The sequence below is a fragment of the Pelobates fuscus genome, chromosome 1, assembly GCF_036172605.1.
Source record: "Pelobates fuscus isolate aPelFus1 chromosome 1, aPelFus1.pri, whole genome shotgun sequence".
NCBI classification, from domain to species: Eukaryota; Metazoa; Chordata; class Amphibia; order Anura; family Pelobatidae; genus Pelobates; species Pelobates fuscus.
Window position 1 is genome coordinate 447342579 of NC_086317.1, and position 27034 is coordinate 447369612.

Sequence of the window (27034 nt, forward strand, 5' to 3'; positions counted from 1 at the left end):
GTAAGATGTACTTACCTCCGCCGCGATCCGCTTCGGGAGGACTGCCTCACAGCCCAGGCAGCCCTCCCACGGCAAATCAGGCCCCCGGGGGCCATGTGATCGCTCTCAAAGAGCGATCACATGGCCCTCTATAGCTGGCTGTGGATCTGCCAGCAGGGGGACTGTTTGAAATATCAGACAGTCCCCCTGCTGGTGGGAAGTATAAAAAATAAATAAAAGACAAGTGTAAAAATAAATTAAATATATTTTTATATATATATAATATGTATAAATATTATATATATAATATATATACATATTATATATATGTAACGTCATACAAAGTGTATTTTAATATTAATATAAGTATATATATTAATATTAAAATACACTTAGAATGACGTTACATATATATAATATGTATATATATTATATATATAATAGATGTACATATATATATTATATATAAATACGTATAATTAAAATAATAAATAAATAAAATAATAAAATAAATAAATAAAATATTGAAACAAAATTTAATATAAATTATATATGCATATGTAATTTCATTCTAACTGTATTTTGTTATTAATATATATATATCGGTAACAAAATACACTTAGAATGACATTCTATATATATCTATATATATATAAAATACAAATAACCGCAAAAATATATATATATAGATTAATACATATAATTACATAAAAGATTACATTAGTATACACGTAGAATTTAAATACCTATAAAAGCATATATATTAAAATTCTACATGTATATTTAAATAATCTTTTAACGTAATTATGTGATTTGATTAATTAAAATTTGATTGACATGCCTGACAACACAGGGAGAAAGTGCAGAGAATTTAATTCGCAAGCACTATATTTGACCCTGTAACTCTCTAAGACACCATAAAACCTGTACATAGGGGGTACTGTTTTACTCGGGAGACTTCGCTGAACTCAAATATTCATGTTTCAAACTGGTAAATTGTATTACAACAATGATATTTTAAGTAAAAGTGACGTTTTTTGCATTTTTTACAAGCAAACTGCACTTTTATGGTCTATATTATTGTTGTAATATGTTTTACTGTTTTAAAACACTAATATTTGTGTTTAGCGAAGTCTCCTGAGAATAACAGTACCCCCCATGTACAGGTTTTATGGTGTTTTGGAAAGTTAGAGAGTCACATATAAGGCTTGCATTTCATTTTTTTCACATTGAAATTTGCCAGATTGGTTATGTTGCCTTTGAGAGAGTATGGTAGCCCAGGAATGAGAATTACCCCCATGATGGCATACCATTTGCAAAAGTAGACAACCCGAGGTATTGCAAGTGGGGTATGTCCAGTCTTTCTTAGTAGCCACTTAGTCACAAACACTGGCCAAATATTCGTTTTTTGCTTTTTTCACACAAAAACAAATATTAACGCTAACTTTGGCCAGTGTTTGTGACTAAGTGGCTACTAAAAAAGACTAAACATACTCCACTTTCAATACCTTGGCTTGTCTACTTTTTCAAATGGTATGCCATTATGGGAGTAATTCTCATTCCTGGGCTACCACACCGTCTCAAAGGTAACATTACCAATCGGGCAAATTTCAATTTGAAAATGTAATGTTCTATATTTGACCCTGTAACTTTCCAAAACAACATAAAACCTGTTAATGGGGGGTACTGTTGTACTCGTGAGACATCGCTGATTACAAATATGTGCATTTTTTTTGCAGTAAAACCTAACAGTATTATGACATTCACAGTTAAAATGTCAGACGGAAATGCAAATTTAAAAAAAAATCTTATTTTCTCAATTTTTTTTTACTTTTATTCATAATAAATGATGTTCCATATATGAATAGTTAATGATAGATTAAAGCCCTGTTTCTCCTGAACAAAATGATATATAATAAGTGTGGGTGCACATAATTTGAAAGAGGGGAACTACGGGTGAACAGACATATAGCGCAAATTCCAGTTTTTGTTTACGTTTTGTTTTGATCAGAACGTGCACTATTGACTCCGTCCTGAAGGGGTTAAGAAAAATAAATATGTGCATTTTTTCATATTTAAATATTAGGCAGTACCTAAATAACATTTTTTTTACCTATAATACTTTATTGCTGGTATTGCTTTTAGACGGCACCAGTGCTTCAATCTTAAGACTAAATTGGCACCCATGTGTTTGAGCATTTTAATGTCTGGAGAAAGCTGGATTTTTTTTTCTCTGACAAGATAGGGGATACGATGATATTCAAATGTGGATTGGGATACAAGGACTAAAGATGTTAGTAATATTTAACAAACTGTAGAGTGAAGAGCAGCTTTAATAGACAGAATGTGTTACCTGTCAATTGCTGTTAACCTGCCTGAGTTTCAATTTCAATGTCAGACCATGTGGGCTAATGTGATATTACAAGAATCAGCAGCAGTGCCCATTCAATTCTTTAGAATGGAGGATACATTGAGAATGTTTTTCTATGCCTAGCATGTATTCTCAGGGCATATAATAAATTTAAAATATATTTTTATTTATATTACTTATTATTTATTTAAACAGGCTGACTTCTAAACACATTCATTGCACTTTAAACACACATTACTGTGAGCATTATTGCTGTGGAGCTCTGTTATACACTCAGACACACAAACAATATGGAGCTCCTAGAAAAGAGGGACATTAGGATAGTAAATAGAAACAGATGGATTTGGGCTCAAAATTGGGACTGACCCTCCCAAATAGGGACACTTGGGAGATATTGGTCTATCGTTTAATTAAATACAAAGCCAAGTGTGTATATTTGTGTATAATGCAAGAGAGAGAGTGTGTGTGTGTATACACATTTGTATCCATTACGTAAGATGCACTAGGTACACGGATGCAGAGGCGTAGCGTGGGGGGTGCAGGGGGGGCCGGCCGCACTGGGCACAACATCTGGGGGGGCGCCAGGGGCGTATTAGCCGCGAGGCAAACAAGGCATTTGCCTTGGGCGCCATTTTCCAGGGGGCGGCAAAAAAAGCCGCCGCCAAATGCCCAAGGCAAATGTCTTGTTAGCCTTGCGGCTAACAGACATGCCGGCGGGCTGCTAGGCTGGGCGGGCGGCATTGGTGGGCGGCCGGCGAGGGAGCACTTCCCCTGAGCTGTCTGCTCAGCTCCCTCGCGCGTCGTAGAGTGAGGCTGGGAGCCGGAATATGACGAGGGAGCTGAGCAGACAGCTCAGGGGAAGTTCTCCCTCGCCAGCCTGCCGCCCGCCCAGCAGCCACTGGACCACCAGGGAGGAAGAGAACCCCCTTCCCCCCCAGCATTTCCAAAGGTAAGGATGCTGGGGGGGGTTACATTTAAAAAAAAATATGTGTTAAAAATGTGTGTGTATGTATGTCTGTCTGTTAGTGTGTGTATGTGTCTGTTAGTGTGTGTGTGTATGCATGTGTGTGTGTGTCTGTTAGTGTGTGTGTGTCTGTTAGTGTGTGTGTGTCTGTTAGAGTGTGTGTGTGTCTGTTAGTGTGTGTATGTATGTCTGTTAGTGTGTGTATGTATGTCTGTTAGTGTGTGTATGTAAGTCTGTTAGTGTGTGTGTGTATCTGTTAGTGTGTGTGTATCTGTTAGTGTGTATGTGTCTGTTAGTGTGTGTATGTGTCTGTTAGTGTGTGTGTGTGTGTGTGTCTGCTAGTGTGTGTGTGTCTGATAGTGTGTGTGTGTGTGTGTGTATGTATGTCTGTCTGTTAGTGTGTGTATGTATGTCTGTGTGTGTGTGTGTATCTGTTAGTGTGTGTGTATATGTTAGTGTGTGTGTGTGTGTGTGTGTGTGTATCTGTTAGTGTGTGTGTATGTATGTATGTCTGTTAGTGTGTGTGTATGTATGTATGTTAGTGTGTGTGTGTGTATGTATGTCTGTTAGTGTGTGTGTGTGTGTATCTGTTAGTGTGTGTGTGTGTCTGTTAGTGTGTGTGTGTCTGTTAGAGTGTGTGTCTGTTAGAGTGTGTGTGTATGTATGTCTGTTAGTGTGTGTGTGTATGTATGTCTGTTAGTGTGTGTGTGTGTATGTATGTCTGTTAGTGTGTGTGTGTATGTATGTCTGTTAGTGTGTGTGTGTGTGTATCTGTTAGTGTGTGTGTGTATCTGTTAGTGTGTGTGTGTGTGTCTGTTAGTGTGTGTGTGTCTGTTAGAGTGTGTCTGTTAGTGTGTGTGTCTGTTAGTGTGTGTCAGTGCGTGTGTGTGTCAGTGCGTGTGTGTGTGTTAGTGTGTGTGTTTCTGTTAGCTAGTGTATGCGTATCTGTCAGCGAATGTGTGTGTGTGTGTATTTAGAAGGCGGGGGAAGGGTTGGGTGGGGGTGGCGCGGGTGGGAGGGCATTTTACTTTAATTACATAAGTATTTTCATAACAAACAATACATGTGCTTGGGGGGTAAGGGTTTCTTTAACTAATCTAGTGGAAGAGACTCGAGTGCTAAAATCTACGGGTTAGGGGGCGCAAATTACTTGCCTTGCCCCGGGTGCTGACAACCCACGCTACGCCACTGCACGGATGCCAAAATGCCCTTTCAGTTCCAGCTGCAGCAATTACATACCACTGCCTACAGTACAAAATATCAGGATTTTTTTTCCTGTTCATGTTCTCTTTTCAAGTGTTGAGATAAAGTTCTGTAATAAAGAGGGTGTAAGAGGACGTAGCTAAGCATCACTCTTGAAAACAGCCCTGTAGACTGTTTGGATTCTACACTGGTGGTGAAACAATGAAACAATATTTAGGCAAGCTGGCTTTTGTCTAGTGTACATAGCTGGGTCATAAATGATATTTATTTTAGGTGACAAAATAAAAAAAAGAAAAAGTGAATTTAGTCCATACATGTCAGCTTACCATCTTCTTTGCTCCAGTAATGGTTTTACTCATTACTTCTCTACTAGGGCTAAAATCTGTCTCAATTTCTGCAGATCAATTTCAAATGCCTCTATCCCCCATCCTTCCACTACATTTTTAGGAGAAATGCCAGTGGTGAATCATAGAACATGAATCAGTTTGAGAGCATTGCATACATTCTTTGCAGGCTGCAATGCACTCCATATCACAGAAGTTTAGTGTAAACTATACTTACAGTGTGTGGTCATTACATACAGAGAACTACTTTTTGGAAGATTCATCTGCAAAGCTTTCTTAGGGTTGCAATTAAAAATTACCATTTATTTATAAAAAAATATGTATTTATTATTTATTTATTTATTTTTTTTTTTATTTCAGACATGTACCTGCCTTATATAATTTTGCTAGTGCTTCTATATTTCAGGTCTTGGTACTCTTGTCATCATAAATATTTTGTGTTATCTTGTTTATTCCCCCCCCCCAAAAAAAAAACCTGAGTCTCCTTACCCCCCCACCCCCACCTCCATCCCAAGTTTACTGTTATTGTATATACTTATTTATTTATTTTTTATTGATCCTTGTATTAATTATTTCAACCATTCATTTAAATGGTTTTAATCATTTTTGGGAATACTGCAAGATAGGAAAAAAATATATAGTCTCCAATTGTCTGTCCCCCAATATTTCGGTAAATGTTGAACTGACAAATTAAAACTTAAAATTGTGCAGAGTGACAAAACTCAACTTCAACCTATTGCTCTGTTATCCTATATTAATGTGTTAGCTGTCCATACCATATTTCAAATAAAAAAATTATACTATTTATTTAAACGAAAAAAACTTTTAGTCCAATTTAGAGTCTGTTAAAAAAGACACTGGTGACATAAAAAGTAAATAAAGTATAAGATCATGATATTTATTCATGTTTTTTAGAGTCAGACGTTTTTTTTTTTTACGTTATGATCTAGGCATCAAAAGTGTGCACACATTTCCATCTGTGTACTTTTCACCGATTTGTCTTGGAAATGACACAACCATGACTGCTGAGAAACAGCGGCCTTGTTCTACCAGAACATTTTTCTGCAACAAAAAGATTACAAACATTGGACAAAGACAATACATTCCCCTACATCTCCAAGCTTTACAGAAAAGTGAGACTCATTTGACAGAGATCAAATTTCTTACAGTTTCAAATCATAGCTCATTTTATACTCAGTGCCTTACATAATGCAGCCTTAATCTTGACTGCCCAAAACCGACGGTGCCCAGTAAGAGTGCCATTAGCTCAGTTTGCCCAGCTATTGCATTGCAATAGTGCTGCTCTCCTGTGAAATATATTGTAATATTGACGTAATAATCGCAAAAAGAAAAAAAACCCTCTACAAAATTTGCAAGATAATGTTTCTGATTTTATATTGGATATGCACGTCAAGAATACTACAGACTTTAAATTGGAATGTTAATGGTATGGCTAATGTGTTATAATATAAAGCTCAGAATGTTGACTGCTCTGTTTATATTTAAAATATTTAATACTATAGATCGTTACCATGGCATAGTTTAATTTTTGTTATTTAAATGTCACCTGTCTTTGGACGTGTAATACAAAAGCCCAGAAACTGGTATTTATGGTATTTTGGCACTTGTATGTCATTAAAAATGAAGAATCAACACACATAGCCTATTAATTTAAATGAAAAACAAGCTTGTGAGATTATCCGATTTATTTTATTTATTATTATTCAAAGAGAAACAACAGTTCTAGAAGACTCTGCTTTCAATAGTGTGCCCTTCAGCTGTGAGACTCCAACAATTGCTCAAATTATGGATAATTATACCCTTCTTTAAAAACATGAATACTAATGACTTTTTTTTTTGGAATTTTTTTTTTTTTTTTTGTGCATGGTTTGACAAGATGATATACGTTGCCACAACAGCAAACATAATCTCAGCAATATCGCAGGTTTCTACATATGTGGCATTGGAGTGTAAGCACATTTTTAACATTTTTAAAACATGGTAAGTCGTGGTAAGTCATTCTAGCAAGTATCAGCATTAGGAGATATGTTCTTCAAGCATTATTATCAGTAGTGTATTTAAGCTATAAACAGGCTTGAACAGTTATATCCCTAAGTTTACATAGCTATGTCTAGACGCTTTATGCTGTAGGTGTTTAGGCTATTAGGAATGGAAAACATAGGCTAACAACATACTATAGGTACAGAAACATTCTGATTGATCGCTAGCATCGCCCATCCACTGAGTTGGGTTACGGTAGAGTCACCCTGCTTCGGTCTATCAACAAGCTTTAATTCTAACATGCAATTAGGTCGGTTTTTACCCTGCCTAGCTGGCTGAAACACGGTTCCTTGTAGGCATGGCATTAAGTCAGCGACAAACTGTCATTAACTAAACATGTAATATATGCAAACCTAAAATATAAACTAACAGAAGGTAGCATTAGTTCAGATGCATCTGAGGGGTGCATACTAGGCAAGACCTGGTCAGCGGTGTCTGCAGGAGAAAGTCCCGGCTTCTGAGTATGCATAGCTCGCGTGTCAGTCCTCTGACCTGCCCTCTCCTCGCATTGGAGGGTTGGAGCCTCACCAGTGTGGCCCGTTCAGCCGATGCCCCGCTTGTGCGTGGGTGTTGCAGGTGATGCAGGTGTCTGGCTGGGAGCTGCTATGGTCGACTGCTTGCAGAGTAGTACAGTCTCTTGGGTAAGTGATCTCCGGGGTGCTGTGGGTGTATTGCGGGGACTCCTTGGTCGGTTCCGTCCCGACCGGCTGTCATGATGGGGCTGTACCTGCTCGGATCCTCCAGCCCGGGTTGTAGTGGAGGGCACTTCCCTGTGTCCTCGGGTCCCTTTCCCATACGTGGGGGGACCGTGGACCCTCTGGAGCCTTGCTCTCCCGATGCTCCTTTGGGTGTGTGGACGGTGGGTCGGATTTTGTTCCGGTATGCTTCCCTGCCCAGAAGGAGATTTGTTACTCCGAGTGGTGAAGCGAGATTGCGGTCGGGCTTGTTGGGGTGGACAGGAAAGTTTGCTTTGCTGTGGTCGCTTTGCGCCGGCCATTTTGTGCCCTCCTCGTGGTTGCGGTGAGGGGTGAGTGTCACGCTTGATTTCGGCTGGAATGTGCAGGCGCCATGCCAGCCTGCGCCAGAATGCGCGGGGACTGGAGGAAAGAGTCACACACACTGGGGGCTGGGTGAAGAGAGAGACACACACTGGGGGTTGGGGAAAGAGACACACACACACACTGGGGGTTGGGTGAAGAGTGACACACACAAACACACACACACACTGGGGGTTGGGAGAAAGAGACACACACTGGGGGCTGGTTTAAGAGAGACACACACACATGGGGGCCCGAGGAAAGAGACACATACACTGGGGACTGGGTTAAGAGAGAGACACATACAGTGGGGGCTGGGAGAGAGAGACACACACTGGAGGCTGTGAGAAAGAGGCACATACATTGAGGGCTTGTTGAAAGGAGAGACAGTGGGGGCTGGGGGAAAGAGACACATATACCAGGCATGCTTGAGGAAAGAAACACTCTGGGGCATGGGTAAAAGAGACACATACACTTAGAACTGGGGTGCATGGGGCTTAGCGTAAGTACACTGGGAGCATCAAGTTTCACATAGGGAGTTTATATAGTCACTCTGCCAACATGCATAGACATTTGCATTACAAACCAAGCCAATCAAAAATGAATACACATGTTGGTTGTGAATTGGGTTAAACAGTATCTATTATTTCTGAGCGTCATAACATAAACATTATCTCGCCGGAAATGTCTCTTACTGGAAACTTTTGTAAAAAAAATGTACCTGCGGTATAATATCTTTCTGCTATTCTGTAGTTACCAGTAATAACTCTCTATATGGATGGATTTGTGCACTTGGAATGAAGTCAGTGTCTTAACATAATGTACACCATTACAGATGTTTAGAATTATGCCTCAAACCAGTAGCAAGTGTGCTATACCCAGTGGTGTATCCTGGTTTTGTGCTGCCCTAGGCAGGACAAAACTCAGACGCCCCCCCTCCCCCCGCGCCCCCCCTCCTCCCGCGCCACCCCCACCCAACCTTTCCCCCCGCCCCGCATACTAAATACACACACACACATTCACTGACAGATACGCATACACTAGCTAACAGAAACACACACACACACTAACAGACACACTCACACTCAGTAACAGACAAACACACTCACTAACAGACACACACTCACTCACTAGCAGACACACACACTCACTAACATACACACTCACTAACATACACACACAGTCAGACACAGACACACACACTAACAGACACACACTAACAGACACAGACACAAACACTAACAGACAGAAACACTAACAGACACACACACTAACAGACACACACACTCACTAACATACACACACAGTCAGACACACACAGTCAGACACACACACTAACAGACACACACACTAACAGACACACACACTAACAGACACACACACACACACTAACAGACACAGACACACACTAACAGACACACACACTAACAGACACACACACTAACAGACACAGACACACACTCACCCACCCACATTAACACATTTTTTTTAACACTTTTGTTTTATTTATTTTTAACACATTTTTTTTTAAATTTATTTTTAACACATTTTTTTTAAATTTATTTTTAACACATTTTTTTATATTTATTTTTAACACGTTTTTTTTTTTATTAACCCCCCCCCCCCCCCCAGCCTCCTTACCTTTGGGAATGCTGGGGAGGGGGGGTGTCTCTTCGTCCCTGGTGGTCCAGTGGCTGCTGGGCGATCAGGTGGCACTGCATGGCGGCCGGCCGGCCGGCGAGGGAGCACTTCCCCTGAGCTGTCTGCTCAGCTCCCTCGCGCGCCTCAGAGTGAGGCTGGGAGCCGGAATATGACGTCATATTCCGGCTCCGCCTCCCAGCCTCACTCTGCGGCTGGCGAGGGAGCTGAGCAGACAGCTCAGGGGAAGTGCTCCCTCGCCGGCCGGCCGGCCGCCCGCCCGATCGCCCAGCAGCCCGCCGGCATGTCTGTTAGCCGCAAGGCATTTGCCTTGGGCATTTGGGGGCGGCTTTTTTTGCCGCCCCCTGGAAAATGCCGCCCAAGGCAAATGCCTTGTTTGCCTCGCGGCTAATACGCCCCTGGCTATACCTACAGGGGGCACAATTCCCATCTCAGAAGGAGACACTGAAGACAATTGTAAATGGTGATTGCCATCAAAAGACATCTAAATGTTTTGTGATTTTATTTTAATTTATTTAATAAGCTATTCTGCTCTTTTGGGAAATCTCTCAAACTCTAAGAGCTAAATGAGCGGATACATTGTATAATTTGTTCACGGTAGTTAACCTAGATTTAAAATATAAAAAAAAAACTCTTTACAATGTCTCCTCACTCAATTACAATGTCTCCTCACTCATTACAATTCAGGTGACAATTCAGCAATTGTCCTTGAATTCGTATACTTTTCTTATATGCCAGTTGGATGAAAAATTAAATATCATGGTATGAGGATTGTAGACATTTTCCTATTTATCAATAGATGAATTGCAATGAAATTTCCTCTGAATTAGTCAACAATTCAGGGCAGATTTACAGACTTGAATCTGATGCCTCTTGATGTATCAAGTTGAGTTCCAAAGGTTTGTTTTTTTTTCTACTGGTACAAGCTACAATTAGGTCAACAGTGCTTAGAAAATAGCTGGGTTTTCATCTGCCTACACAAAGATGGCCATGCTCAGGATCTAGATTCAAAAAAGGTAAAATCGAGGCCTAGGGGATGACGAGGGGACAATAAAATGTATTGCAGTCAGGAGGGGCGTTAAAAGAAAAACTGATGTGTCTATGACAGTGCCGTTTTAAGTAAGTTTCTCCAGACAGCTACCAACGAGGGAGGAGAGGCCCTGCAGAACTGAAACCTATTACAAAATTAAAGAGACACAGATTTTTTCCTATACTTTTTTGACTTCATTAATTTTTTTGACTTACCAGATTCCCCTCCAGAAAAAGGTGTCCAAATAACGAATAAACAAATACAAATTAAACTAATGAAAAGAAGAATGAATTGCTTGTTGGGCAACATTTTGTGCAAGCAATTAATTTTTTTGTTCGTTTCAGTTTTATGAATGAATAAAAAATTTTTTTGCTACAAAATTACCAACTTTCAGTCTTTTATAGACGCAGTGTGCTTATAATGAGTGGCGGCATATTTATCCCATCTGTTTACAGATGTGTGTATCAGATCATTCAGCAATGAAAAACACGCATAGTAAATGTGCGACAAACAAAAATTAAATAATAAAAAGGGCAATGCATTATTCATAGAGAAAAAAATGCTAATGGATTCAAATCCAAACATACCTTTCCCTTACCAAACAGCAGAAACATATGAGACAGTATGGGGCTTCATTCCTAAATACAATAGTTAAACTAATAACAGAATATTGAATACTAGTTTAATACACCAATGTCTTTATTTAAATCAGGTGAACAGACTGTGTGAGTATAAATACCTCTTTAACCCCATAAGAACCAAAGACAGTGTATGGCATCATAACAATTAGTGTTATTTAGAATTGTTCGAAAATTTTAAGTGAATTTCAAATTTAAGGCCACATCAGTAGAACTGGAAGTATAGCTGACCCTTTTTTTTTTTTTTTGACTATTTTGACCTTCAGTTTGAAACTCACTTAGAATTTTAGACAATTCTCACTTTAGTGTATCACCCTGTTAGTGCTCCTTGTGAATCCTTAATGGATCCTATTCCAAAATAAAACGACCAACTTCGCTAACAACCGAAGGGCTCTGGCGTTAATAATACAAATAGTCAGGATATTTCAGGCTGGTAAAAGATCTTAAGGGGCCAGATTGTAATAACAGCAATGTGGAACATTTGGTTGGTCATTAAAGGGCGAAGCGGGGCTTTTTCTATGGGAAAAACAAATATATACAATTTTCTGCCCACTAGTTTCAGAAAATAATTTGTAAGGTGTATATCAGACTACTGTGCCCACAAAAGTGGTCCATATACAATATGCCAGTAAAAATTTCTTTGCATAAAACAATATATGAATATATGATATTAATCTTCATAATGATAGTGGCTTTACTAACTACAGGTTTGGTGTGAATTGAGTACCATCACTCAAAGTAAGCCTTTTAAATTACTGTCTATGATGTTCTGTTTTCAAACACTACTTAGCAGTGCTATCAGTGAGCATCCAATGTGGGGGAGAATTACAACTTCCAGCTTGATTGCCCAAAACAGAGAATGGTTTGTGCTGGGTTTTGCATCTTACTTTGCACCAATCGCTGTGTATGATAAGATATGAATGTTCTGACAGCCTGCCATGGTATAAGTCAATAGCAGGGAGTGAAATATACTCTTTTATGCTGTTATCACACATTACAGTGTACTCACAGAGCACTGTGCGGAGTGTATACTGGGATTCTCTGTGCTGATGGCAACATTTACAGACCCTGAGGAATCCTTCTGGTAAAGGCAGAAGGTTAGGGAATTTAGGTTAAGGTTGTCCAAGGATTATATGGGAAGCTAAGCATTAGGAAATACCTGCGTGGACCAACTCCCATAATTCTCAGCCAGACTTTGCCTGATATAATGATAGGAGTTACAATCCACCTAGTCTTTACAGTTGGATCGTATTACCACTAACATGAGTCTGCTGCAGAGCAGTGTGCCCCGTGTCATTGATATGTTGGAACTTCAGACATGGCTATTCAATAAGGTTCCATGCTCCAAATAGAACCTGAGATGTAAGATTTATATTTATGGAGTAGTTATAATTTGTGTTTCTGCTAAAATGACTCAAAATGTGACCAAAAACAGACCTGAAACAGGCAGACTTTTAATTTGGGTTTGTGTTGTCACATACATCTGGGAAAGGTGTTATTGGGGTGGGATTGTTGTAGCTCCTGAGTTTGAGTGCAGTTTGGGAGATTATTAATTTGTCACACATCAAATATATGCAATGATGAGCTAAATTACAATGTGTATGTAAAAATGTAACCCCCCCCCCCCCAAAAAAAAACAAAAAAACATTTAAGGGAACAGTTCATGCACCATAACAACTTCATCTAAATGAAGTTGCTATGGTCCCAGTAGGCTACCAGGCACTCTCTTACCTTAATAGGTTTGAACGGTTTAACCACAAAGGTTGCCTCTAGAGCCGATCTACAGCACACCTTTTTTATGAATGGGGAATAATGGCTTAGAGCATCAGCATCTAGCCAATCAGAGGCGCCTGAACCTGGATGCTGTCAGGGGGACTTGGAGATGAAGGCACTGAAGGCATTCTTTGAAATTAAACTGTGAGAGAAATGTTTAACCTCTTAAAGTAAGAGATTGCCCGGGGGCCTCCTGGCACCATAACAACTTAATTTAGATGCTCAGATGCTATAGTGAGTGCTCCTTTAATACCACTGTGAACTGGTGACTCCACAATAATATATCCATGGGGTGTCTATATCTGCATTGATGGCGTAATTTAAACATGTGTGCTGCTAAACACTGGACTATTAGGCATGGGCATAGGGTCTGGGAGAGTGAGATTGATTGGGTTTATGGGTAAGCATCTGAGGAGGGGTATGCCACTAAGTGGTTAAATAGTGGTCATTTAGAAGATCAGTATTTTAGTTTTGATTTAAAACTTAAGCCATCACAATTCACAGTTGAGTAGACCACAGTGAGTTAGACCACATAAACACTACACTGATTTAATTGTAAAGATTACTTTGAGTCCAACGTTGCATAAAATGTGTGTGTTGCTGGGAATATCCGTTGAAACTAGGTGATCCGTAATAATTCTATATGCATATTGTTTTAATGATAACCTCTCTAACTTTCTCCCAGTGGGGTTTATTTTGTCATCCTTTCCTCTGATGTTTCTCTTTGTTCCAAGCTTAACAAGCCTCGCTCATTATTTAATATTTCTGAATTGTTCTTAGTTCTTAGTGCTGTTAATAAAAACATGCTTTTTTTTTATTATTCTTCCAGACTTTTAAAGGGGGAAGAAAATTTTCACTTCGAACCCCGCTCACGTGAGGATCTTCCAGAAAACTTTCCAAAGGAAATTGCTGGGATTTGTTATTTCCTAGAGGACAAGAATAGTCAAAAACAGCCAAAGCACTCCTTAACATCTGTTAGAATGAGAAAGGTGTCGTACAACATCGGCACTATGTATCTTAGGGAAACGAGTGTATGAAACCTTCTGCAGATCAAAGACTCTTCAAAGAAGCACAAACCCATATCTGGGTCACGATAGGGGTGCAGAGAATCTTTCTGTTTAACTGCATTAAGAAGAACACAACAGTTAAGAGCTCTGCGTCGGCAATAATAATAATAATTTTCTGATTTGTTTTCAAAAAAAGTGGGTGATCATTGTTTAGATCATATAAGTATTTATGACATAGAGAACAAACTGCGACAGAAAAGGTTATGATTTATTTTCAGATGTTTCCATTTGTTAATGAATGATCATCGAAAAGCCAAAATCCCATTCTCGTAGAACATCAACTCATCGATTAAATTCATAACCTCTTCTGTAGGACGATGAGGAATGAAAATGGACTAGCTATTTTAGACCTCATCTGTTATGTACACATGATTTACTCATCCGCCTGTGAACGCCACAATTATTCACGAAATCTGAATGCGGTCTACCTGATCAAGATTTAATAAACAATTCCACAGTGAAATGAAGATCACGTAGTTACATAACTGTGTATACTCATCACGATGTGTAATCTTGCAGTAGAATCATGATCAATGACTAAACATTAAGAATATTCCAACTGATTTAGAAAGTAATTAGATCATTGTTTTGTATCATTTATAAAGTGTTATCCAGCCATACTATAAATCTCAGTTTTCAATAAGGAACTAAACCATTTTTGCTGTTTTTTTTATTTTATTTTTTATTTTAACAGCAAATTCATAATCTATAAGGCCATGGATCAAAAAATATATATATATATACAAAAATACATATAAACCGATGAAGAGCACTGAGTGGACTTGTGTTCAATAAGTAAAAATTATTTGTATTTACATACTATAAGCTTTGTCAATGTTTCAGTCCTCCAGTGAACTTTCATCACGTTCCAGATTTTAATGTACTTAGTAACATGTATGACCTCACGCTGCAGAGTGTACATGACAGAACCAACTGCCCTATTCCCACCATAGCACCTGAATGTAATTTTTAAATACTGCTATATTAGAATAGAAAAGACAACATTTTAAACCATTTATATTCACATGTTGAGATATATATATATATATATATATATATATATATATATATATATATATATATATATAATCCGGATCAGTAACAGATATGTATATAACGAGTAGTAAAGACATTTTATTCTTCAGTAGAACATTGTGCTTTCCAAAACAATTTTCACTGGTATCTAATCAAATATTTATATTACCTTGCTTCCTGATGTGAATATAATTCATTTAACATACTGTACAAGCCATGATAATGCAGCCATGTGAACGATCACCTATATATATATATATATATATATATATATATATATATATATATATGTGTGTGTGTGTGTGTGTGTGTGCTCTCTTGTACCAATTTATCAATAACTAAAACTAACCATATTGTAGGAATTCTGATTAGTTTTATTCATGGTGAAGCATTTAACTATTATTAATTTTGAATCATTTAACAATGTAATTACTTACTAGGTACGAAATTAACTGTTGCAAACCTTTTAATCTACTTTATAATATTGTCACGTCAAACTTTCATGAGAATGGGGAAGAATGAAGTCTTGGTGTTAAAACACACATTTATTTTGGCTTGCAATCCATTATATTTTTATTTTTGCTGTGGCATTTAACACCCATATTCTCACTGTGTACGAATGCACAGTAAACACTACAAATGCACAGTCTACTACCTTTTCCACTAATTTAAGGTAAACCAGAAGATAACCAGTGCTGGTTAGCATCAACAAAAGTTTTACAAGACATTAAAAAATGTAATAGACTTTTTTTCAATGCCATTTTTTACAATGGCAGTCCCTTCAGCAGTCGTAGACATCAACAAGTTATTGCTCTACCTTCGGGATCAAACAGGGAGTTGATTACATTCTCCCTTTGTCCAAAAGGGTCAGAGTACTTTGAACACTCTCTCTATTGTCTATCTTGACCTCTTGACTTTCCTGTTTCTTAGCAGAACACAACGTTTAGGTGAACAAGGATCTTCAAACTCCATGCCATCTACAACCAAACCCCAGATTTTGGAACTTTTACTTAAATTAGGATAGATGGTTGCATGGTCTTTTTGAAAGGATCTGTGTGCTTGGAGACACCATGATACTATCAATGTTAGGACTGTGGGAGTCAGCATCATCTTCCTTTATTGCAACTAGGTAATAATTAGTCATCCTCTTACTCCTAGAAATCTTGGATTGAAGGAAGGGGTAGGAGTACTCTGCATGCCACTGCACTTAGGCCTTTGCTGGTCCCTTTTCCAGTTTAGAGTATTCCTTTTTTTTTTCTTCTTAATTTTGGAACCCACTGAGTGTTTGGTTTATTTAGCTTTCTGGAGGTCTTACAGATGCTGAACAATGTTACTAATATATTATAGTGTAAAAGTCTTTAAATGTATTTCCTTTCATTGCTCAAACAACAAATCGCACTTTACTGCTTTCAGCTGCCACCCCAAAAGGGTAATATTAGGGCAAGCTAGAGTACATGCATAATGGGGCGTTATCGATTCCGATGACCAGGGCAACCTTTAGATTGCATAAACACCTGCTAGCAGGTATCACTGATTTCAGATGTTGCTGCTAACTCTTTCCGTAGCATTTCTTCTGCAGGCTTATAAAGTTATAGCCCAGGGATTTCATTTTGAAATATTTATCAACTATACAGGGATTTATGGCACGTTGTGCCAACCTGGATATATTTTGTCTGACTTAAGTTTTGCAATTCTGCATTCAATTCCACAAACTTGCTTTTTCGAGAATAAACTCCTCTACCACTCTCTGGTCTATTATTACGCAAACCAAGGTAAGTCAAGAATGTTACTAAAACTTGTACCATGGTCTTCTTGGAATGGGAAGTTTAAGAAATCCTCCCAAAAATAATATTCTAGTGCAGAAATGATGAACAGAGATTTCTCAGGGAGAGATTTCCTCTAATTCAAGACAGTATGAAAACCCATAAGTTATTATCTTGACTTTCTAGCCTTCATTGACGCAATATTGAACCTAGCTTTCACACACAGTCATTTTCCTAACTTTTCAACTATGTGAGTAAATATTTGATTATTAACATTAAAAGTAAATATTTGATTGTTTATATTAATGGGTCAATGTTACATAAGCAATATGTCACCTTCCTCTCAGATGCCATAATAAGGATGACCAACGCATTGACCTGGAATAAGTGTAGCTGTAACCTACTTTTCACATTTAATTTCTATATTTATCAAAGTTGAGTATTACTTGTGCTTTATGTTGAGTGAAATTTGTTTTAGAAGTTGTAAGTTTAAAAAGTTGGGGCAATTTTAGTTCAGTGAAGGGAAGTTTAGCGATAAATGAGAAAACCTTCTATGGGTTATCCCCATCCTAACTCTATTATTTCCAGCAAGAAAGCGGAGGAGCAGGCTAATAATGATGGATAATTTTATAATAATTTAAATCTTCTGATAAGTTGTTTAGGTGGTCGCTCACACTGGAGATTTAAAGCAATGATTATTTTTAGCAGTAGACTAGACACCATAACTGTGGTATACCAAATGTGTATTAAGTATACTGAATGTGGAATGCACTATTTAGAAACAAGATACATATATACAGGACGTATCGATATCTCTTCCACTATTAGTCTTATAAGAGTCACTGTCTCATCCCTATTTATTGCAACTATGGGTGAAAATACTTTGAAATAAAATATATGTAGGGTTCGGTTTCAGTGCTAAAGGTCTATGCAATTCCCCGAATGAAAGAAATTCACAGATAAATGGGTCTCGGATTTTAACTTTTTATTGTAAGGCTGCTAATGCCCAAATACCAGAAACTCGGAGAGGCCCTACGTATGTTGACTATTGACTCAATCCAGAAATATGTACATTCTTATATTATGACCTTTCAACATTTTGACAATAAATAGAGATGAGCAAACCTCTTACGGTTCGGTTTTAGATATAGTACAAATGGGCACAAATGTACAGTTTATGGAAGAACTTTCATTTGACCCTTAAAGATGTTAATGGTTACAAAATCACAAAACTAAAAATGGAATCTGAAACCTTCTGATCAGTTTTCCTTTTGGTTGATGTGAGTGAACAAATCCCAAAAGAAAGCACATAAAAACTGAAAAACTGGAAAAGACGTTCCATAAAATAAAATAGAAAATGGCTGTTTCAAAATTTGTACAAACCAGTTTGCTCATCTCTATCCATAAACCTATTATCATTTTAAACCTGTTAATAATTATAATCTAAATTAGGTAATCACTCACATGCTTTATTTTAAAACAAAAATCTGGATGTCTTCCCTTGTTTTTAAATGTTGGTAGCATTTTATTTTTCCAGACCCAAAAAAATGTGTGTTTAGCTGGTTGATAACTTCTAAAATAAACACTTTCTCGAATAACTGTGCCAAATTGTTAATGCTATTTCATCATGTTATATATTTGTATTTATGCAACTTAGAAAAAATGCCAACAACTAGATAAACAAGTGTGAGTTCCATGGAATATGAAAACTTGCAGAGAATCAATTGTCTGTACTTGTTCCAGAAGTTGCAAAAACTATATGTCATTAAATCAGTTATATAGTCGTACATATTATCTTTTTATGCTTATTGTATGTGTGTGTGAGTGTGTATGTATGTATATATATATATACATATATATATATATATATATATATATATATATATATATATAGATATGATATATAGATATGCAGTATATCTATATATGTCTTTACTTACCATTATCCAGTCTACCCCAGGTATTATTGTAAACTCATCTTTGGCAACCCTTTAAGGCTAGATAGACTATGGCTGTGGTTTAAGCTCATGGATATTAAGAAAAAATGGATATCATGATATACTTATCAATGTAGTGAATAGTATATACAATATTATACATTGAACACAAAATCATGCCTAAGTGTATAACCTCTTTATTTTATTTTTATTATCAACGGCTATAATTTTTATTACTGTAACATAACATATGGGCCTCATGACCTGACATGCACTAAACAAATATTTAAACACATGGGTGTGGGGACATTATATGAATGTAATCATTTGCTAAAAATAAATAAAACTGAAAATTTTTGGTTCATTAATGCATTTTACATGTGTTTGATTTTTTTTCATTTCATGGGTAAATAATTTGTCAACCTGCTATGTCAAAAAGTGTCAACTTTTTGAGTGCCCCAGGGAGAGTGAACAATCATTCACCATTCAAATCTTTAAGAGATTAAATGCTTTTGAGTGAGTGAATAAGCTTTCATTTGTTCATACTGTCACTTGGATTGGTAGAGTTACAGTACAGCAATTTGCAAATGTCTATTGTGATTGTGTTTTGTTTGTTCTCTCTTTTTTGCTTCTCATCCAATTCGATGGTCAAAATAAGAAGTAATATTTGGTGAATTCCATTCAAAGTCACAGTAATCTCCCCATACGCACATGCAATGCAATCCTTTCCTCGGTTCCACCAACCTCCTGTCGTTTAGGAAGTCCTTTAACCCCTTAAGGACCAAACTTCTGGAATAAAAGGGAATCATGATGTGTCACACATGTCATGTGTCCTTAAGGGGTTAAAGTCTTCCCCAGTCCGTCTTTTTTCTCTTCTCCTCTATGCTTTCCCCCAACAGACAAATCTTAACTTGACGCGGGCATCATATGTCTCAAGGTTCCGGAGGAACCACCACTAAGTTAATTATCTCTACCCTTTTCAGGAGTAAAGATTAATATACTGTTTTATCTACCACTAAAATTACAAATTAAAAAAAACAATTTATTTATAGTTCCCTTAATAAATAGTCAGGTTAATAAAATTTTAATAATAATTTGAATCACATTGTTTATTCTCACCAAATCCCTGAGCAATACAGAAGTTTGCTTTCAGAATGCCTTAGTAAAATGCATAAACTGAATTTTTTTCAATGTCATTTATGCCTCAGTTTGTAAATGTATCTGGATTATGTGACAGAGTCGAGAGCAAATATGAATTAATTCATCAACACTTTAATATTGAAGATTTACATTTTTTTTTTTTTTTTTTTTTCAATATATAGTTTTTTATTGTTTTGTAAAAAAGTGACAATACAGAGTCAACTTAACATACATTGCATTACAATATTGTTCAGAATAGTCCAAAGTAATACACAAAGTAGTACACAGTATATGGTGATAACATGTACAGTGCCAGTGCTGTTTTATCACGTAAGTACAGGACTGTATATATTTACCATCTGCATGGGAACACAACCGTCTAACGCCTTAGAAATATATGAGGATACCCATGTAGAAATATTGCTATCATATCCTTGAGAGCTAGACATCTGGTACAATGTTGTGGACACAGCTGCTTTAAACCGCCAACCACTTCCACATCTTAAGTATCTGCATGACGTATGCATCTATTACACAGTACACAGCACCAGGAGAGCGAGTATCAATGCTAAAAATTTAAAATAAATAAAAATAATGAAAATGAAAGTCCACTGTGGGTACATTTCTGGACCACTGATAAACGAGGTGGTCATCCAGCTGCTTGGTATTGTGGTGCTACAGAGAATTAACTGAGCTGTGACCATGGTCTTAAGATTCTCATAGGTAGGATTGTGACCATACCACCCACGCTCTCCTGCTGCTGTAGCCAGTAGCTGTGAACCATATACTAATCATGGATAAGAACAACATATTATAAACATTAGCATAAAATAAGAGTTAAAAAAGACATAAACACCCCTAGGGACAGAAAAGGGGAGGAATGGGAGGTGGGGGTGAGCGATAGTCACAGTTTAATACGTGGTGATTTGCGCTACAATATGGTATAGCATAGTCATTTACATAAGTGTTGTGTATGGGCTAGAAAAAGCCTGGGAGAATATCAGAGCAACTTACATTAAAATAACCTACTGAATGTGGAATACCTTGCGAATTTTAGTCCCTGAGTTGCATCCCACCCGACCTATAACTCCAAGTGCAACGTAATTACAGCAGAGCCTGAGAATCTACAAAGGACTCCCAGTTTTGCCATGTATGCGAAAAGTGTGCATTATTTCCCCCTTTCGCCCACTCAAGTTCATGGTGATATATGTCCTGCACCCTGTGTAGAACATCCTTCAGTGAGGGAGATATAACTTCTTTCCAATGGGATGCAATGCTAATTTTTGCACCCACTAAAATGTTTAACACTGCATTTCTTGACGGTATGTCACGTAAGTTTGGGATAATATGGAGTAGATAAATCTCCGGAGATAGCGGAAGAGTAATCCCACTTAATGCCCGAATGGTTGATTGTATGGCCTTCCAAAAGTTTTGCAAGTTTGGACAATGCCAAAATATATGATCTATGGAACCCACATCAGCATTGCAACGCCAGCAGGTTGGTGAAGATAAGGGGTATATTTTGTGAATCCTGGACGGAACCAAATACCATCTCATTAACACTTTAAAGTAGGCTTCCCAAAGTATAACACAGTTCGAGGATTTTTTAGTGTATGTAATGGCTTGTTCCCATTCTAAAAGTGTTGGGGAAATTCCCAACGATGTCTCCCACTGTTTCATATATGGTAGCTTGGGGGAGTCGTGGTTAGTAGACAACAGCAGATAACACAGGGATAGAGTTTTGCAGGAAGGACGACTTAATCTGGCATGGTAACAATGTGCTCCTAACTTGCTAAGTGACAGTGGATCGATGAACCTTATCGATTGTGATGCCAATATATTTTTGACACGCAAATACATGAAAATGTCTTTTGAAGGCAAATTATAACGTTCCTGCAATATTGGGAAAGGATGGATGCCATCTGGGCTAAACATTTGATGTACATGAGTGATTCCTAGGGACGACCATCTAGATGTGTGGAGATCGGGAGAAAGTGCAGTCAGGGCTGACAATGGTGCGAGGTACAGTAATTCTGTTCTTGGCCACAGGGCTACATTCCACGCGGACCAAGATTTTGTAAGATAGTGTGATGCCGGGAGCGAGGAGGTTGATGTTAATGGGGTGGATGACCATAGTGCATTGTAGAGAGAATGCGAACCTCCACATGCGGATTCTAGTTCCATCCATACTGGTTTGTGACTGCCCAATATAACATTGAGGCCTTGCGACAGCAGGGTTGCTTTATAGTAGAACAGGATGTTAGGAACATTAAGGCCACCCTTCTTGTGTGGATGCCATAGGGAGTGGAAGGAGACTCGTGGGGGTTTTTTCTTCCAAATATGAGCGTTAATCACCCCTTGGAACCGTTTAATAAGCGAATTGGGTAAAGCGATAGGTATCGTCCTGAACAAATATAGTATGTGTGGTAAAATCATCATCTTGACAGAGTTTATTCTGCCAAACCATGATGTATGGTGAGTGGCCCAAGACTCCATTTGTTTGGAAATTTTATGTAATACCGCTATATGATTTTCCTTAATAATTAGGGATTTAGAGTGTGTCAGTTTGATGCCAAGGTATGAGATTGCTTTAGACTGCCATGTGAAATGGTATGTATTTTTCAGTTCACTCAACATAGGTGTATCAAGTCTTATAGGTAATATCTGGGTTTTGTTCACGTTATTTTTATAATAGGAGACGCCTCCATATGTGGTCAGTGTGTGTAATAGATGCGGAATGGATGCAGATGGATTGGCTAGAAAAATGATTACATCGTCTGCAAAAAGTGCTAACTTTTTTTCTCCCGCTGGAGTAATAACGCCGGGTAATGCCGTATCGAGCTTTATCGTCCTAACTAGGGGTTCTAAACATAAAATGAATATTAAAGGCGACAAGGGACACCCTTGTCTCGTGCCATTAGTAATGCGAAAGTTCCTAGATGCGAAACCAGAACTAAACACCCTGGCAGACGGGGCGGAGTATAAGGCCATGATGCTAGTAAGGAAAGAATTGGAGAAACCAAAGGCCGTCAAAGTTGCGGACATATAACTCCAATTGAGGCGATCGAATGCCTTCTCCGCATCCAAAGCCAACAAGGCACCCGATGCGCCCCTAGAGTTGACCCAATCAATCAAGTCCATACAGTATCTGGTGTTATCCCCAACCTGCCTGCCAGGAACAAAACCCGCCTGCTCCTCCGAGACTAACTCGGACAACAGGGGGCGGATCCTGTTGGCAAGCAGCTTGGCGTACAACTTAACATCGGCATTAAGTAGCGAAATTGGCCTAAGGTTACTGCATATTGTTGGTGGTTTATTTGGTTTAGGCAATGTAATAATGTAGGCCTCCAGCATCTCTTGCGGGAATTTACCTGTTGATCTAATTGTATTAAATAATTTTGTAAGGTGTGGTGTTAGATGTGAAGCCATTGTTAAATAGTAATAATTAGAGAGGCCGTCAGGTCCAGGTGCTTTATGTTTTGGTAATGACTTGATAGTATTAGCCACTTCGATCTCAGTGAAGGGGGCATCTAAAACACTGCTATGATGTGATGATATTTTAGGGAGTACGATTCGAGATAAATATTGTGATATGTCTGATGTTGTAGGGGTTGTAGTGTGTGAGCTATCGCTAAGATTATAAAGGTCTTCATAGAAGCTGGCTAGTTCTTCTACGATTTTGTCCGGATTATAGATTCTTACGTGATCTTTGGAGTATAAATATGGAATTTTGGTTTGTAGATATTTCGCTTTCAGTTGGCTAGCCAATATTTTACCTGCCTTATTACCTGAGATGTAAAATGTTTGTCGAGTTTTACGCGCTTGAATGATATAAGATTGTGTTTGAAGAAGATGAATATCTTGCTGTACTTTGGTGATTTGACGTGTGATTGCCCTAGATGGGGATAATTTGTTGGAATCCTCTAGTTTCTGAAAGGTTTGGCGAAGTGCGGACTCCTTAGATACATAACTCTTTTTAGCTATGGAACCCAATTTAATAAAGTGGCCCCTGACAACTGCTTTATGAGCCAGCCATTGAGTTTCAACTGTGGTATCTGTCGTGGAATTAACAGTAAAATAATCATCCAGAACCGTGGAAATGTATTGAATGTTTACCGTATTGTCAAGTAAAGTTTCATTCAGGCGCCATTTACCTCTCCCCGATGTAGGATGTGGTACTGCTAGTGTGATCAGGATTGGGGCATGATCGGACCATGTCCGAAGCCCAATGGAATGGTCCAGAAGATGTGGGAGGGTTTGCTTATCCACTAAGCATAGGTCAATACGAGAATATGTTAAATGGACCTGTGAGAAATATGTATAATTCCGTGCTGTTGGGAATAAATTCCTCCAAGTATCAAATAGATCTTGTTCAAAGAGAAGTTTAGAGAATAGCTTACTATAGTGAATAGATAATTTATTGGGAGGTTTATTGTTAACGCGTTGTATGTCCAGAGAGGGTGCAAGGGTACAGTTGCAATCTCCACAAATGATAACATGGCCCTGTTTGACGGAATTTATTTTCCTGATAGCTTTGTTGAGAAACGAAAATTGGGCCTCATTAGGAGCGTATAGCGACACCACAGTTAATTGAATACCATTGAGTTCGCCTACTAAAATTAATAAACGTCCATCTGGAGTAGTGAGTTGTTTATAGGCTGTATAAAGCCAATCTTTGTGAAAAAAAATCGCCACACCCTTGGACTTGTTTGGTGAATAAGCATGATACACTTGTGGATACAGTGAAGAGCGAATCTGAGGGGGGTTATGTTTCGCGAGGTGCGTCTCTTGGACACAGACAATCGCTGTTTTTGCTTTGTGCATGTCCCTCAACAGTTGCTTACGCTTGTAGGGGCTATTGAGACCCTTTACATTAAGGGAGAGGATTTGTAGTGTGTTAGGCGGCATTAATTTCTTATAGAGAGTGGGAATATGGACAATCGTGGCATCTTAACACGGTACCAAGCGTAGAGCATCATTAGAGGTGTGCAGCATCGCCCAATTTGGAAGCAATGGATACAAATTGAAACAGAAATACACTCAATATTTCCTATGCCGTAGGTATTCTCAAGGCTCATGAGAGGTTTCGGTGCTGTGCTATCAAAAGTGCTCTTACATGGAAAAGGAAAGGGTGGGGGAGGGCATGAGGGAGGAAACCAAAGGGGTAAAAACATTAACAATAACATAAGTATAAACATTGGAAACCCATGATGGGTTTCACTTAAACCGTCCTCCACAGGATATGCAAGAACATATCCCATGACGACCTAGGGGGGGATTTTGGGCTCCACCCGACCTATGTCACCTTATAATTGCTGCCTAATACAATTGCACGTTGAACATTCCACGGGAATGGTATAGTGGTACCCTCGCATTAAACGGGTGATATTGTTATCCCAACCGTGATAATAAAAATAGAAAGAAAGAGAAAATAAAAAAAAAATGTATATAGTACGCAGGATATGTTTCTTCATGCATGTATGTATTATACTGTTACGCCGAGTGGCAATAGCAGCATTCGGCATAGTTATCTGAGTGCCTCGTATATCATGGCTGCTCATTCAGGATGCGTGTGTCTGTATTGGTAGTGATCTTTCAGTTCACGGCAGTATAACGATCCCCGGAACCAGAGCCCTAGCACCGGAGAGGAAATACCCCACAAATTGCAGTATACCCATATACATGAAGTGTAAATCTTCTCCCTCACTGGAAGGAATAGATTGTATCAGGGTTTAATGCTCATACAGCTTCCATTCTACTAAGGAAACTTTAAGCAACCATTATACGTTATTACGGACAGACATGTTCTCCGTACCTTATGAGGGCTATTACTAGGCATCAGAAAAAAAAAAAATTATCCTCCTGTACCCTATGCTTCACAAATCAAATTATTCTAAAGTCAGAATTAAGAAAGGTATTCCGGGGGACCGGTAATACAAGTCACATACAAGACAACCACATCGGGTACTTCCAACAGAAGGGAACAAGGAAGGGCTCCCGTAGTTACAGTGTACATGTCAATCATGACTGCTAGCCAGTTAGTGTGCATCCCCTCCCGAAACCTATATATACCATGTCAATATTAGCATATTACATGATGGCACAGTAATACGCCATAAAATTTACAGAGCTTACACTAACATTATCTCTGACCCGTTATGTGATATGCAGGCGTATAACAACATAATGAAGCAATATACTCAAGTACATAATTAACGCATTACACAAAGGGTACTTATCAACATGTCCATGTGTAGACACACGTGAGCAAAAAGGGTCATGGAGTGGCGGCTGGTGATTTCGCCATTTGCCAATCTGCTTGAAGTTTTCTTGGGGAGGCATTGTTCGATACATTTTGGGGATGAGGGGTCTCAGACCATAGTCCCCAGGATACGATCAACTTCATACCTTCCGCCGGGTCAATCGCTATATGGTTGCGGCCCTGTCGCCATATGATCAATTTCGTGGGATATCCCCATTTGTAAGCCACGTTGTTGTTCCGTAGCGTTTTAGTCACTGTTATAAATCCTCTTCTTTTTTCCATCGTGGCTGCTGATAAGTCAGCAAAAAGGGCAATCTCTTGATGCGGTTCTGGAAGAGGTGTGGTTTTCCTCGCCGCTGCTAGTAGGGTGTCCTTATGTGCAAAATAATGAAATCTTACGATGACATCCCTAGGGACTTCATTAGATAGACGAGCAGGTTTTGGGAGTCTGTGCATGCGGTCATAAGCCCACGCGGAATCAGGTAGGCCCGAGACCAGGGCTTTGCATATAGATAAAATGTAAGCTGGTAATGCAGCTTGAGTAACATCCTCCGGTATTCCCCTGAATCTGATATTTTGCCTTCTAGACCTATCCTCCATGTCCGCAAGCTTGTCTTTTAATAAAGAGTTTTCTTCTGACAATTTCTGAACTTTGTCCACCACTTCATTATGTGCCAAACAGAGCTCATCAGTTTTATTTTCCAGATGGTTTGTTCTGTCACCGATGTTAGAAATTTCCTTTCTCAGATCGCTGTTAATTCGATGAAAATC

At 38.5% G+C, this 27034-nt stretch overlaps 1 protein-coding gene across 1 annotated transcript in view; it reads left to right on the forward strand.

The window, feature by feature from the left end:
* GUCY1A2 (guanylate cyclase 1 soluble subunit alpha 2) overlaps positions 1-14827 on the forward strand; it is a 198939-nt gene extending 184112 nt beyond the window's left edge. The window contains exon 8 of the mRNA XM_063444920.1: positions 13889-14827. Within this exon, the coding sequence (XP_063300990.1) occupies positions 13889-14096 (208 nt within the window). The 3' untranslated portion in view covers positions 14097-14827. The remainder of the gene's footprint in view (positions 1-13888) is intronic.
* The last annotated feature ends 12207 nt before the right edge of the window (positions 14828-27034 follow it).